Below are 14266 nucleotides of genomic sequence, written 5' to 3'. Positions count from 1 at the left end.
GGCTCCGGCCTTACCTCCTCCAGCTTGGTCTGTCTGCAGGGAAAAGAGAAGGTGAAGCCGAGCGGCAGCTTCTTGTGCATCAGCTCTTTGGTCTTCATGAAATCGGCCAGACAGTCAGCTACGTACTCAAACAGCTGCAGACAGGAGAACGCACAGGACGCGGGGCTCAGGCAGGGTCACTCTCAGAGGCCGCCAGGGCCTGGCCTGCCCTGCCCCACGGGGTACCTCGGAGCCGTTCCCACGGGTGATCTCGTTGGGCGTGGGGTAGAACTGACTCTCCATCTGGACACTGCGCTTCCCCTCTGCGGAGACCTGCACCTTCAAGACGCGAAACTTGGAGCCTCCAAGATCCAGAGCGAGGAACTCCCCGTTTTCTATTAAGAAACGTAACAGTTACAGCTCACTTAGTCTACTCAGTGGCAAGCTCTGTGTCAGCAGTGGGACAGACGAGCGACATCATTAAATCTCACAGCCGCCTCATGAGCTGGGTATCATCACATCCACTTGCAGAGGCTTTAGGAATGCGGCCAGGGGGTGGGCATTTGGCCTAGCAATGAAAACACTCACATCCCACGTCAGAGTAGCCGGGTTTGGGTCCCAGTGCTCCTGCCCCGACTCCAGCTTCCTACCAATACACAAAAGGGAGGCAGCAGCTGATGGTTCAAGTGGCTGGGTCTGTGCCACCCACATGGGACACCTGTTCTGAGTTCTCCACTTTTGATTTTGACCCCAGCCCAGCACCAGCCATTGTGGGCATTTGAGGAATGAAAAACAGATGGCAGCTCACTCTGTTTTTTCTCTCTCAATTAAATAGAAAACAAACAAACAAACAAAAAATAACAAGAGGAAGAGCTGGGGTGGATCCTAGCCTGTCTGCCTCACAGGATGAGCCTGTCAAACTAGGCCACAGTGTCAGGAAGGAGCCCGTTCCTTTGGAGAAGGGCCGTGAGGCTGGTGCCTATTCTAGCACAGAATACAGAGGACTGGGGCCCCAACCATGCCGAGACTCAGACAAGGGCATGAAGGAGAAGGCGGAAGTGGTCAGGGAAGACAAACCAGCCTCACACAAGCCTCAATCTGACGGGCAGAGGGAAAATCAGGAGGTGAGAGGGACAGGGGCTGAAGGATGGCCCTTGAGGTGCCAGAAGCAGAGAATGGAACGCAACCCAGCCCAGCCCAGCCCAAGGCAGATGCTGTTGATAAGTGGCCAGGTCATGTGCAGGGGAGGCAGCCAACATGAAAACTTCTGCTCACAATCCACCAGCACCTTCACTGCCAGCCACACACACGGGACAGAAACCCAGGAGCGCACACCCTTGAGCCACGCAGCCTTTGTACAGAATTCGCTGTACCTGAGAATGGCTGCAGGGACCAGGCACGCTTCCCAGCTCATGCCCCAAGGCCGAACTGCATGAGACTCCAACTCACAATCCTGGCACTTCGAGAGGCCTGCTTGGTACCATGAACCCCTGGCCACAGCTGCTTAGATCTCAGGGACCAAGCAGCCAGAGTCACTCCTTGCAAAACATGAAACAAAACAGAGAAGTGGCCAGCAGGTGGTACCAACTGAGAAGCAGCAGCCCAGTGGTGCGGGGTGGGGGGGGGGGGGGGACTACACTCCTGAAGCTGCTTCCCACGCCCTACACACACCACATTTCCTGCCCTCAGTCTCACCAGATCCTGCATGTGCCCCTCCCTGGCCCAAGTCCTGGTACAGCAAACCCTTTCTTGACCATGCTCCAGAGGGTCTCTCTGTTCCTCACAATAAAAGAGGTAGAAGCAAGCCTCTGGATTTTTGTTACCACGCAGGCTGCGATCCAAGGGAGGTGGGGCCTGGGAGTCTGCATTTCCAAACAAGCTTGCACCTGCTGCTGATGGTCTATGGACCACAGAGAGAGCAGCAAGGGTGTGCGATCCTCATGACCGAGCCGGCCAGCCAGCCCCAGCTCTGGTTTTTGAGCAGCCTCCTGGAATTGGTGGAGAAGCTGATGCATCTCCTCTCTCAGACCAGCCCTGAAAGGAGCCTGACGGAGCCACTCAGTGTTCAGTGAGGGACTCAGGGGGCTGAGCCTACACAGCTTTTTGTAGCATCTCCTATGCTCCCAGCAAAAGCAGATGCCCAGACCTTGCTGCGATGTGTCAGAAGCAGAGCAGGCCACAGCCTCCACATGTAAACATCAGCCGGGCACCAGCAAGGCAAAGACAAAGAATTGTGTGCTTCCTGCAGGTCTATCAGAAATCCAGCCACTTAGCAGGCCATTTCCACTGGGTGGGCCCAGCACTCTGATGGTGGGAAACGAGGGCAGAAGCACTCAAATGGGAGACAGACATCAGAGGCAGCTGGCAGCCCAGGGAGCAGACAGAGCAGTGTGGAGGCATCCCCAGGGAGGAAACCCTGGGCCAAGGAAGGAAGGGGTGGCACCTGCACCTTTGTGGCAGGAGGGAGGCTGTGCAGAAGTGAGGCTGGAAGGGTTAAAGCGGGAAGGATAGGAAGAGCTCGGGCTTTATCCAGAAGGTGTGAGGGAGCCAAAGAAAGACTCTGAGCAAGGGAGCCCCGATGTCTGACCGAGATTCTGGTGCCAACCAAGACACACAGAGGGTTGGACAGCCCGGAGGCGGTGGGCTGCAGTCCAGGTTGGAGGAAACGTGCTAACCCCAAAGAAAGAGCTGACCAGACCCTCGGGGAGGAAGGCCCTGCCCAGGCAGAGGAAGAGGGAGAGGGGGTGGTAAGGCCTTCAGGGTCTTTATAGACATGATTAAGGAAACAGTCTCCCAAGCTCTGGAGTCGTCTTCTTTTTTTTTTTTTTTTTAACTTTTATTTAATGAAGATAAATTTCCAAAGTACAGCTTATGGATTACAATGGCTTCCCCCCCATAACGTCCCTCCCACCCGCAACCCTCCCCTTTCCCACTCCCTCTCCCCTTCCATTCACATCAAGATTCATTTTCGATTCTCTTTATATACAGAAGATCAGTTTAGCATACATTAAGTAAAGATTTCAACAGTTTGTGGAGTCTTCTTTCAAGAACCCACTGCTGCAGGGCATCCAGCCTTCATGCCCTGTCTGGAACGTCCGGCCTCCTCCTCCCAAGCCACTGCCAGGCCTTGTACTCTGCTCCTTCCCCATCCCCTAAATCCATGCCCTGCACACGGTGCCCCATGACTTGGGACAACATGAAGTGTCTCTCCAAGGCTCACAGCAGCTGGACATCTGGACTCCAGGGCAGCCAGGTCTGCGCAGGCAGAGGCCTGGGGAACCGTGTGCCTAGGGTCAATCTAAATCTTATGCTCTAGCAAGTCAGAAATCCCCACCCTACTGCAGAGCCCTGGGCTCATCAGATGACCTCAGGCCGAATGTGCCACTTGGCTACCTGGAGGCAGAGGTCAAAGAAAGCGCCAGCTGGGGCTGGGCCAAAGAATCCTAATTCTGTGATCGCGTGGTAAGTGCTTCCCACACCCTGGCCTTCCATGACAGGTAGAGAAAGCACAAATGATAACAAAACTCATGAGGCTCTTGGGCTCCTGACTCCAAAGAACAGTCCACTGCCTAAAGGCTGGGAGGGCACTGAGGCTCACAGGGGGTGTGTCCTCTCAGGTAGGTTCTGGGGAAGGGAGGAGAAACCACAGTGGGCAGTGTAGAGGATTCCTCCAGCGTCCGTTGTTGTGGCACAGCAAGTTGAGCTGTGCCTGCGATGCCAGCATCCTCCACTTCCCATCCAGCTCCCTACTACTGTGCCTGGGAAAGCAGCAGATGGCCCAGAGGCTTGGTCCCTGCCACCCATGGATGGAGTTCCAGGCTCCTGGCTTCAGCCTGTCCCAGCCCTGGCTGTTAGGGCCATTTGAAAAGTTAACCAGTGGATCAAAGATCTGTCCCTCTCTCTCTTTTACATAAATAAAAAAAAATTTTTTTTAAAGGATCTCTCCAGAAACTGCAGACAACTCTAACAGAATGCACAAGCGGTTAGGAGGACCCCACGTGTCTGGTTTTGAGGATCGTGAACTGACCACTAGCTCACAAGCGCGACAGAGAACCAGGTTCACACTTCAGAGATCTCATAGCACTCCACGCACACAACCTCACCAGATCCCAACGCTGGGATCAGAAACAATGCTCCAGATCATGCCATTCTGGACTTCAACCTAGAGCAGCCGGGGAGCAGCCAAGGGGGGAGGGGTCTCCTCTGAAGCTCCCTTCTCTACCTGATGACTCATCACTAATGAGAACACCACTGCCTTCAACAGTGCTGTTCCAACTCCCTTGACCAAGGAAAACTGAGTTCCTATCACAGAGGAGAAGACTGAAAGTCGAACAGCATCCGAGAGCCCAGGGGAACGCTGTCCCAGGTCACTGTCCATTCTCCCTGGGGAAGCTCTTCAGCCTCAATCATCTGGCTCTTCTTTGAGTTTCATACGTCTTTGGATGTATGTATTTGAGAGAGAGTGGGAGTGGGAATTCAGGAAGGAGGGAGGGAGGGAGGGAGAGGGAGATGGGGTAGAGGGAGGGAGAGAGGAGGGAGGGAGGGAGAGGGAGATGGGGTAGAGGGAGGGAGAGAGGAGGGAGGGAGGGAGAGGGAGATGGGGTAGAGGGAGGGAGAGAGGAGGGAGGGAGGGGGAGAGGGAGGGGGAGAGGGAGATGGGATAGAGAGAGGGAGAGAGGAGGGAGGGAGGGAGAGAGGAGGGAGGGAGGGGGAGAGGGAGATGGGATAGAGGGAGGGAGAGAGGAAGGAGGGAGGGAGAGGGAGGGGGAGGGGGGAGAGGGAGGGGGAGAGAGAGGGAGGGAGAGGGAGGGGGAGAAGGAGAGGAAGAGAGAAAGCTCCCATCTTCTGATTCACAATAGCTAGGACTGGGGCAGGCCGAAGCTGGAGCCAGAAGCAAAATCCTGATCTTCCATGTGGGCAACAGAAACTCAATCACTTGTGCCATCACTACTGCCTGCCAGGGTTTGCATTAGCAGGAAGCTGGAGTCAGCAATCAAGCCCAGGCACTCTGGCATGGGATGCAGGCAACTTAACCAGCATCCCACCACTAGGTTGAATGTCTGCCCCATGTTTCATTTGTTGCATGGCTCCCATGCACATGTGCATGTTAATAAATGTGTATGCCCTTTCTCCTATTAATCTGTCTCTGGCCACTTTAATTCAGTAGTTTAAGGTCTCCAACTTTTGTCAGGGGGATTCCCGTGTCCCCTTCACTAATAGCCACTCCCTCTTACTAATGACAGTGGGAGCACAGTGGTCCTGGGGTTCACCAAGGGCACCTGACCCAGGGACCACACCACCACTGAATCACAGGCGAGACTCCTGTGAAGAGAGGTCCTGAGAGAGTGACGAAGGCGTCTCCTGGCCTGAGCAAGATGAGTTTTCTGAAACCTGCTCAGCTGGGAGCTAGTGTTTAGCAGTGAAGCCATCTGTGTCCTGCACTCTAGTACCTGGGTGCAAGTCCCAGCCAGGGCTCCTGCCTCCTGCCAATGCTGACCCTGGGAGGTGGTGGTGATGTCACAAGTGACTGGGTTCCAGGCCGGCGCCGCGGCTCACTAGGTTAATCCTCCACCTTGCGGCGCCGGCACACTGGGTTCTAGTCCCGGTCGGGGCACCGGATTCTGTCCCGGTTGCCCCTCTTCCAGGCCAGCTCTCTGCTGTGGCCCGGGAGTGCAGTGGAGGATGGCCCAAGTGCTTGGGCCCTGCACCCCATGGGAGACCAGGATAAGTACCTGGCTCCTGCCATCGGATCAGCGCAGCGCGCCGGCCACAGCAGCCATTGGAGGGTAAACCAACAGCAAAGGAAGACCTTTCTCTCTGTCTCTCTCTCTCTCACTGTCCACTCTGCCTGTCAAAAATAAACAAACAAACAAGTGACTGGGTTCCTCCTCCCCATGTATGAGACCTGGATTGAATTCCTAGCTGCCAGCGTCAGCCTTAGCCATTGCAGATATCTGGGGAATTCTCCAGCAAATGGGAAAGTCTCTTGATTGATAGACAGACAGACTCTCAAATCAATTAAATACAAAAATTTTAAAGACCTTGGCCAGTTACTTCTTTTTTGAAGAAAAAAAAAAGAAAAAAGGTTCATTTATTTGAGAGGCAGCCACAGAGAGAGGGAGAAACACAGACAGAAAGGTCTTCCATCTGCTGGTTCACTCCCCAAATGGCCGCAACAGCCAGGGCTGAGCCAATCCAGAGCCAGGAGCCAGGAGCAGGAACTCCCTCCAGGTCTCCCACATGGGGGCAGGGGCCCAATGATGTGGGTCAACCTCTAGTGCTTTCCCAGGCCACAGCAGAGAGCTGGATTGGAAGTGGAGCAGCCAGGACTTGAACTGGTGCCCATACGGGATACCGGCACTGTAGGCAGTGGCTTTACCCGCTACGCCACAGTGCTAGCCTCAAGCCAGTTTCGCTTCTAAACTTATCTGGCTGGAGGGCCAGGAAAGCACCTCCTCCCCACAGCCTTCAGATCATCCAAGGCCACTTTTCCTGGTTCTGGGACACACCTTGTCTGCATCCCAAGGAGAGGCCGCAGCTCCGGAAGCCAGGAGGACTTAGCCCTGGCATTCCCTTCTGTCCCTACACACCCCATGACTCAGTGCTTCCTCTGAATGGCCCTAAATGCACTGTTAAGGACCAGAGTGCCCTTAGCACTCTCATCAAGCAGCGTCAGTGATAGGGCTGTGAATTCAAAGAAGAGCTTCTGTTCCTCCATGGTGGGGGGGCTCACAGCCACCCCTATCATCCATCTGCCGCAAGAGAGCAAGATATTCCTATCAAGTGTCCCAGGGGCCTTCGGACCAGCAGAGCCAAGTTCCTTTGACCCCTGCATTACCCCAGAGGAGCCTAGAACCCAGCTAATCTAATGGAAGGCTCCCTCACCCCATCCTAGAGCCCCCCAAGCTTTAGTCCCTGCTCCAAAAGAGCCTGAGGCTACTGCAGAAGCCTGTTTGAGCACTGGGGAAGGCTCTTGCTGTCACCTGTCCTACTGACAGCTACTCACAGGGTTCCATGGGTACTGTGTGACACAGGGAGTCCCAAGCAAAACATGACAATAGAAGATATCAGTTCTTCTCCTTCTTAGAGCTTCTGACTGAGGCTAAGTATGGAAGAGTTGGGTGGGACCCCATAGATCCCCTCTGAAGAGCTCTAGGCTGCAGGAGGCAAAATAATGCGCCCCCACCCCACCCCCTTGTCCCCCCGCTGGGCATGTCCACGTCCCAGTCCTAGGGTTGCAGTTGGAATCAAAACTGCTCATCAGCCGACTTGGATGTTGGAAGATTATCCTGGCTTAACCAAGCGGGCCTACTGCCATCACAGGGCCTTTAGAGACGGAAGAGGGAGGCAGAGGGTCGGAGTCAAGAGATTTAAAGACAGGAAGAAGCATGAGCAGGGGAAGCTAGGCGGCCTCTAGGAGAAAAGTCAAGGAAACACAATCTCCTTGGAGTTTCCAGAAGGAAAGGAGCCCTGCCAACACCCTGACCGGAGCCCACTGACACTTGTTTCAGAGTTCTGCCTTCCAGAACCGTCACAGAATAAATCAACGTTGTTTTCACTCACTACCTTTGTGGTGAGATGATGTAGCTGCAACAGGAAATGAATATGCAGTCCAACTCTCCCGTTTTACAGATGGAGAAACTGAGGTTAAACACTTGCCGAATGCCACTGAGGAGTGACAGAGCTGAGCTAGAAGCAGATCTCACTTAGTATTTTTCAATGGCATCATACTGCCCTCCATTACTTGCTATGAATACTCTAGGATCCAGACACCTGGGAAATGCCATTTATGGTCCCTTCAACAAACATGCCAGGGCTTCGTGTGCATCAGGTGCTATGCTGCTAGAAGCTGGGAACATGGCAGGGAACAAGATCCTGGCCTCAAGGAGGAGGCTCTCACCCACAGGAGGATGACGAAGGCCCTGACAGGCACTTGGCCCAGGACGGGGATGATCTCTGTGCTGGGATTGAGAGTCTAAGCTAGTGCTCACCAGGGGAAGGTGCAGGAGGCCAAGACAGGGAGAGAACAAGGCACTCTGGGCTGTGGGACAAAAGGGGTCCTGTAGGACAGAGGCAGAGGGAGGGGGTATGAGAGAGGCCTAGGTAAGCCGGGGCATACTGGAGGAGGCCAAGAGGAGCCGGGGTCGGGGTCCCTGGCAGTCCCCAGCCCCACTCACCTGAGCCATCCGGAATGGCCCTGACAAAGGTGGGCAGCATCTTCACCGAGGCTGTGGGGTTGGTGTCCTTTGCCAGGCCCTTTTCCATCTCAACCTGGAACCGCGCCATGATGTCCAATAGGGTCTCGTCAGAGAGCCGCATGTGATACAGGAACCTGTCCACCTGGAACAGACACCGGAGTGGCCAGGGCTGGCTGCTGGCGAGCTTGCCCTCCAGTCAAGGCTGTAACTCCCCACGCCCGCCATGAAGCCACATTCCTGACTCTGCAGTGGGCCCACGGCGTGCGTTCCCCAGTGGTCAGGCTGGGGACAAAGTACAGAGTTGGGAGACCGGAATGGAATGGGGAGCTGAGAAAGGTGTGGACTATTCCTCAAACAGTGAACTCCACGGGAAATGTGGTTCTCCCATGTTTCTGATGGGACAACAGAGGGACCAAGCTAAGAAGTGTCCAGGTTCCGGGACTCCCAGTCCCAGGCCGTCACAGTTTTTCCCCTTGCCTGTCCACCACAATAAACTGGTTCATGCTTGAATCCTCAGTTCCCAAACATGGAAGCTTTCTTCTGTCCAATGACGAAAGCAGATAAAGCCAAGCTCTTTCCTTTCATTTACTGGCAGCTGGGAAGCTCAGAGCTAAATTCCATTTCCAGCTGTAATCTCTAAGATCTAGTCCTTTTAAATCTCCATTTTGGCTAAACTGAGGTGGTTCCATTGCAGTGAAGTGCAAATCTTAAAGGAGGAAATGAGTGGATGTGATTCAAGTCACCAAAAAGTGGGGCAAAGGACCGCCATTCCACAGGAGGGAAGTTATACAATCACATAGTCTGTGCTCAGCCCACCTGAAGGCGGCATGTCACATCAAGAGCTCCCTCCCCAAGCTCATGCTCACTGACTGGTGGGGGTCTTCTGCCTCCCCAGGCAGGGCTCCCTGGAATGGGACAGACTGTGGAAGGGGACGGGAGGGGCAGGACATACGTGCTCTGAATTGCCAGCCCTGTTTTGTACACTTAGCACCCTCTCCGTTCCTCTAGGTCACAGGAAGCTCGACCCCAGGCACATTCCTGGAGGAAGTGCACTTCTTTCCTAAGGCTGCCATCTGCAAAGTGCTCTCATGTGTGTCAACTCATCCAGGCTCCAGCTATGTAAGGCCAAAGTCACCGTCCCTGGTTGAGAGATGAGGAACATGGGCTCAGAGCCACTGTGCAGCACCAGCGGAGCAGAACTGGGAGTGGGAAGCAGCCCCTACACTCCACACCCCCAGAGCCCAGTTTTGGCTCAAAGCTCCATGTGGGATCCACAAGTCCGACAGCCAAATGACATGAAAACCACGGGGCTCACATCATCTCTGTCCGAGGACGGGTGCCCAGCATCAGCCAGGCCTTAGGGGACAAGAAGATCCAGCTCAGTCCAGGGCTCATGCAGAGACGACAGCAAAATGGCCTCATGGCCAGAACACAGGAGAGCACCGCTGACAACAAAGGACAATTGCGCTTTCCGCGTAGCTGGGAAGACAGGGACATAACCAGGTCAGGCTTTATTAAGGGCTTCCTGCTCAGCCCGGGCTCATCACGACTAATTGGTTGGCACAGCCACACACGATGTTGAAAACTGGACGGGAGGGACGTGACTGCAGTAATTGGGGTTGGGGAAGGGTGGGCTGCCCTGCGTGGGAACTGAACTTCATCTTTTATCTTCCCAAAGCCCCTTAGACAGTGCCCCTGAGCCCACCAATCATTTCTGCTCAGCCTAGAAGACAAAGAGCTTCCCCGGGTGGCTACCTCCTGTCCTCCCCCATGTGCCAGGGCCTGTTGGGATGGTTTGCAGCTGCAGCTGAGCGGGGTCAGCTCTTTGGGTTGCTCAGTAAGTTAAAGTTAGGACAGAAAGGACAATTCGGGCAGTTTCTGGTTTACTCTTTGTATCTCCCACAGCATCTTGTCTGATAGCTGCAAGGAAAGGAGGAAATGTTACACTGAGACAAGAAAGCTGCCCTTTAAATCCAAACAGGTGATCTGGGGCACGTGCCACCAGGGACACACACCGCAGGCCCTGGGGCAGGGGGCTCATGTCACAGAAGACTCGCACACTGCAGCAGCTGACAGCTTCCAGACAAGAGAGCCGTCAAGTCGCTTATTTGACTTAGAAGAGTAAAGGTAAAAATGTCCAGTCTGGCTGCTGGCTTACAAATGCAGGAGCTGCAGGGGGCCATGGGGTCCGAAGGTCTCAGACCACAAAACAAGAGTCCTTGACCCAGTGGTCTCATTTCTGGAACTCGAGAAATAACCCCAAATATGGAGAACAATAAATACAGACCAACGTCTACCATGGCAACATATAAGAATGTTTAAAAGTATCCCAAGGTTGGATAAGAAGGAAAAGGTGGAATAAATGATGGTACATCCGTTTGATGAAATGCTAGGCAGATGTCACAGTGAGAATTACTGAGAAATGTTGGTAAGCAACCCAGTAATAACAAAGGTACCAAGACTGGGAGCTTGTGTCCAGCTCACCATCAGGGTAACTGCGACAATGTACGTGGAGATGAGAGACTACAAGAGCTTCCACAAAGCAAACGTGACAGGGGGTGCAAGGAAAGGGGACATTTCCACCTTTTCGTAATGTTGACTCGCTAGACAGTAAAAAAAATACACGTTGGAAGCCTCACTGCCCTGCTCTTTCAGATGACCAATCTCAGGTCAGTGACCAGATCCGGCCAGGGCCATCAATAGGTCAAATAATATCAATATATTGAATTGGAAAAGAAGCTGCCAGCATGGCTTCTCTGTTCTTTCTCTCCTGTTTTGTTTTAAGGTGGGTATGGAGAGACTTTAAAAAAATTGTTCCAGGGTCAAAACAGGAGCCCTCCCAGGCAAGCATGGCCCAGGATCTGGACAGTTCTGAAACAGGAAGCAAGGCAACAGAGACAGACCTGGCTAGCTGACCACAGGGAGAACACGCAGTGCCTTCTGACCAGGTGTGTCACCACCACGTGGAGGCGTGTCCTGCGCAGCCCAACTCAGCCCGGCCACCACTACCCCACATCACCCCAGGTCACTTGCTTAGGGCAGCCACAAAGTGCTCCTGGCCTTCTTGCTTCCTGCAGGATAGGGAAGGTCAAGTCCAGGCATGGACAAAGGCTGCAATACATCAGTGCAGGGGCCCCCTGAGCCTGCACCTGGGTTGGTGAGCAAACATATCCCACTTCATCCTCGGGCAGAACAAAAGGCTCACTGCCACAGCAGGCCCAAGGTCTCAGGGCTCCAGAGACCGCTTCCTGGGGGCAAGAGAGCCGCTTCTTTCCTGAGCAGGGAGTAACAGCAAGCCAAATGCTCACGGAGGGCTTTGGAACATTCCTCACTTCCCTACTTAAATTTACTGGTAAGCAAAAACTCAGAGAGGTTAAATCTGATTGGTTTATAGCGGGTTTTTGTTGTTGTTGTTTTTTAGGATTTATATTCATGTATCTGAAAAGCAGAGAGACAGGAAGAGAGAAAGAGATGGATGGAGGTGAATCTGCCATCTGCTGGTTCAATTCCCCACATGGCCCCAACAGCCTGGGCTTGAGCCAAGCTGAAGCCAGGAGCCAGAACTCTATCTGAGTCTCTCACATGGGTGGCAAGGACTCAAGTTCTTGGCCACCATCTTCTGCCTTCCCAGGTGCATCAGCTGAAAGCTGGGTCAGAAGCTGAGACGCTGGGGCTTGAACCAGCACTGATATGGGATGTGTCTGTCTCAGTCTGCTGCTTAACCCACTGCACCACAATGTCCGCCCTGTTAATAATATTTGTAAATTCACTGTAACCTCTAGCCCCAACTGTAATGCCTAGAATTTACTGGGAGTTTATCCCACCCAGCCCAGGAGGGCTGTGAGGAGCCAGGCTTCCTCCTCTCTCTCATGGAGAAAGCAGGAAGGCATCGTGGCACAATGGGAAGAATGCTGGAGGAGGAGTCATCCAGCCCAGGTCTAATCCTTGTCCCACCTTAAACACCTGGGTGACCTTTGCTCCATCTACCTGCCAGGAGGACTTCGGTGATCTGTAACCTGAGAGACGCTACACATGGCCAGACAGGCAGGCTGAGCTCATTGGCACTGCCTCAAGAGAATCTAACTGAACCTTAGCTACCTCTAGCCAGCTCACCCTGGAGGGAATTCTGTAGACAAGTTCGTCAGGTAAAATGACAAATTGTGCACACCTTTGACAGCATGCCCTTGGCAAACAGCACATGCCAATAAATAGCTCAATTATTGTACATTAAAACTCACACCAATCTTGGTGTCCATGCTTATGCAAATATATAATCAGGTCTGCTTCAAAAGTTCTTAAAATGTCTCTAAAAATGACCCTCCTGGGGAAGGTGTTTGGCACAGCAGTAAGATGCCCTTTGGGATGTTCCCATCCCGTATGCAAGTGTCTGGGTTCGAGTCTCAGCTCTTTCTGATTCCAGCTCCCTGCTAACATGTACCGTGAGAGGCAGCAGGTCTGATGGTTCAAGTACTCGGGAGACCTGGATGGAGTTCCTGGCTCCTAGCTTTGGTCCGGCACAGCCCTGGCTTTTGTGAGCATTTGCCGAGTGGACCCGCAGATGAGACCTTCCTGTGTCTGTTTCTCTATGTTTCTCTGCCTTCCAAATAAAATAAAATTTTATAAACAAAGAAATAAAAAAGGACTCTCTTCTCTCATATGGACCTTCCCCTTATATCAAACACAAGCCTCTTCAGGTTCTCCAAACACTTTCCCCTCATCACCTTCTGCATCCCATACACGGCAGGAAGTTCCCAGTGCAACTCAGGGATCAGGAGTCATCCGCGGGGCGGGGGCGGGGGGGGAGCGGTTTATTTCCACTTTCCCTTCTGTGAGGTTTTTTTTTTTTTTTTAACGAAGGGCTCCCAGGACCTTTTCTAGTAAACTCTCTGAAATCCTTCCTGCTGCAGGCAGAAGTGAGTCAGTCTGCCAGCAAGGAGTGGCCCAGGCATCTTCCGGCGCCAAGTCCTTACCTTCTTGATCTGGTCCTCCTTCAGCTTGGTGAAGTAAAACGCCATCAAATGCACCGCAAACATCTTCCCCAACGATGGCTTCTCCCAAGACAGGCAGAGATTTCCCAGCAGAGCTTACTCCCAGGTCCCCGTGAACCGCACACTCACAGCCCGGCCTGGCAGACTTCCTGGGGAGCTGGGTGCTGCAGACTAAATACTTACAGCCTGCTTGGTTCAATGATTAAACCTCGCCCCTCGCTCTGGCCCCTCCCCCGCGCACACTTGATTGTTAATAGAGGCTGTGGTAGTAGCAGAGGGCTGCTGGAGGGGGAGGCACGGGACTGACCGATTGCTGGCCTATTTGAGAACCGGGGGCCACACGCTCTCGTTGCTAAGCAACTCTCAAGCCAGTGCTCCACCAAGCCCACTCAGCCGAGGAAAATCTGAGAAGTTGGGCACTGAACAAAGCCAACTTTCAACCGGCTGAGCTGCTCTGCAAATTTCCAGTCCCAGGGTTTTCTCGTTAATCCTTTTTCTCCTCAAGCCAGAGACACAGTTTTGAGTCTCTGCTTCCCCGCAGGTCTGTCTTCATCGTGAAGCCCACACATTGCCCTGTTTGTGGCAGATCAGGACTCTCAGCTAACAGACTCTAGTTAATGGGAAACCATCAATAAAGGTTTATCTACTCACAACGTTAAGACAGAAGACCTTTATTTCCCAGGTAGTGACTCCGAGAAGGAAAATATGCATGAGAAAGAAGGAAGTGAGGTCCCCAGGATTCACTGGGAAGCTGCTGCTAGAGAGGAAAGTTTTAAGTTACAGGTGGGAAACCTCTCCTGCCGCCGAGACGTTTGGTTCACTCACTCACCTCACTGCTCAAACTTGATATGAGGGCCCACAAAGGGTCAGTGGCAGGGACAATCAACCTTGCAACCACAGTCACTGGGTGGCCAACAGATTCAGGAACAACAGTGCTAATAGCAGCTAACACAGACAGGACAGCTACAACTCCCATTTTATAGATGAGAAAACCGAGGCCAGAAAGGTTAAGTAGTGTCCTACTCAAAATCACAAAGCTTGTAAACGGCACGGCCAGGAATCAATCCTGGACCTTGAATCCAAGGCCCAGCTCTTACCCAG

The 14266-nt window shown here is 53.2% G+C and overlaps 1 protein-coding gene across 2 annotated transcripts in view; it reads right to left on the bottom strand.

The window, feature by feature from the left end:
* The window catches only part of HKDC1 (hexokinase domain containing 1), a 48700-nt gene extending 35349 nt beyond the window's left edge, over positions 1-13351 (bottom strand). For both annotated transcript variants that reach the window (XM_070057778.1, XM_002718444.5), the window contains exons 1-4: positions 13148-13351; positions 8157-8319; positions 226-374; positions 15-134 (exon numbers count right to left, since the gene is read on the bottom strand). In XM_070057778.1, coding sequence (XP_069913879.1) covers positions 15-134; positions 226-374; positions 8157-8319; positions 13148-13210 — 495 coding nt within the window. In that variant the 5' untranslated portion in view covers positions 13211-13351. The remainder of the gene's footprint in view (positions 1-14; positions 135-225; positions 375-8156; positions 8320-13147) is intronic.
* Positions 13352-14266: the final 915 nt, after the last annotated feature.

Source organism: Oryctolagus cuniculus, chromosome 15 (assembly GCF_964237555.1).
Source record: "Oryctolagus cuniculus chromosome 15, mOryCun1.1, whole genome shotgun sequence".
NCBI classification, from domain to species: domain Eukaryota; kingdom Metazoa; phylum Chordata; class Mammalia; order Lagomorpha; family Leporidae; genus Oryctolagus; species Oryctolagus cuniculus.
This window is presented reverse-complemented; position numbering and strand designations above follow the sequence as displayed.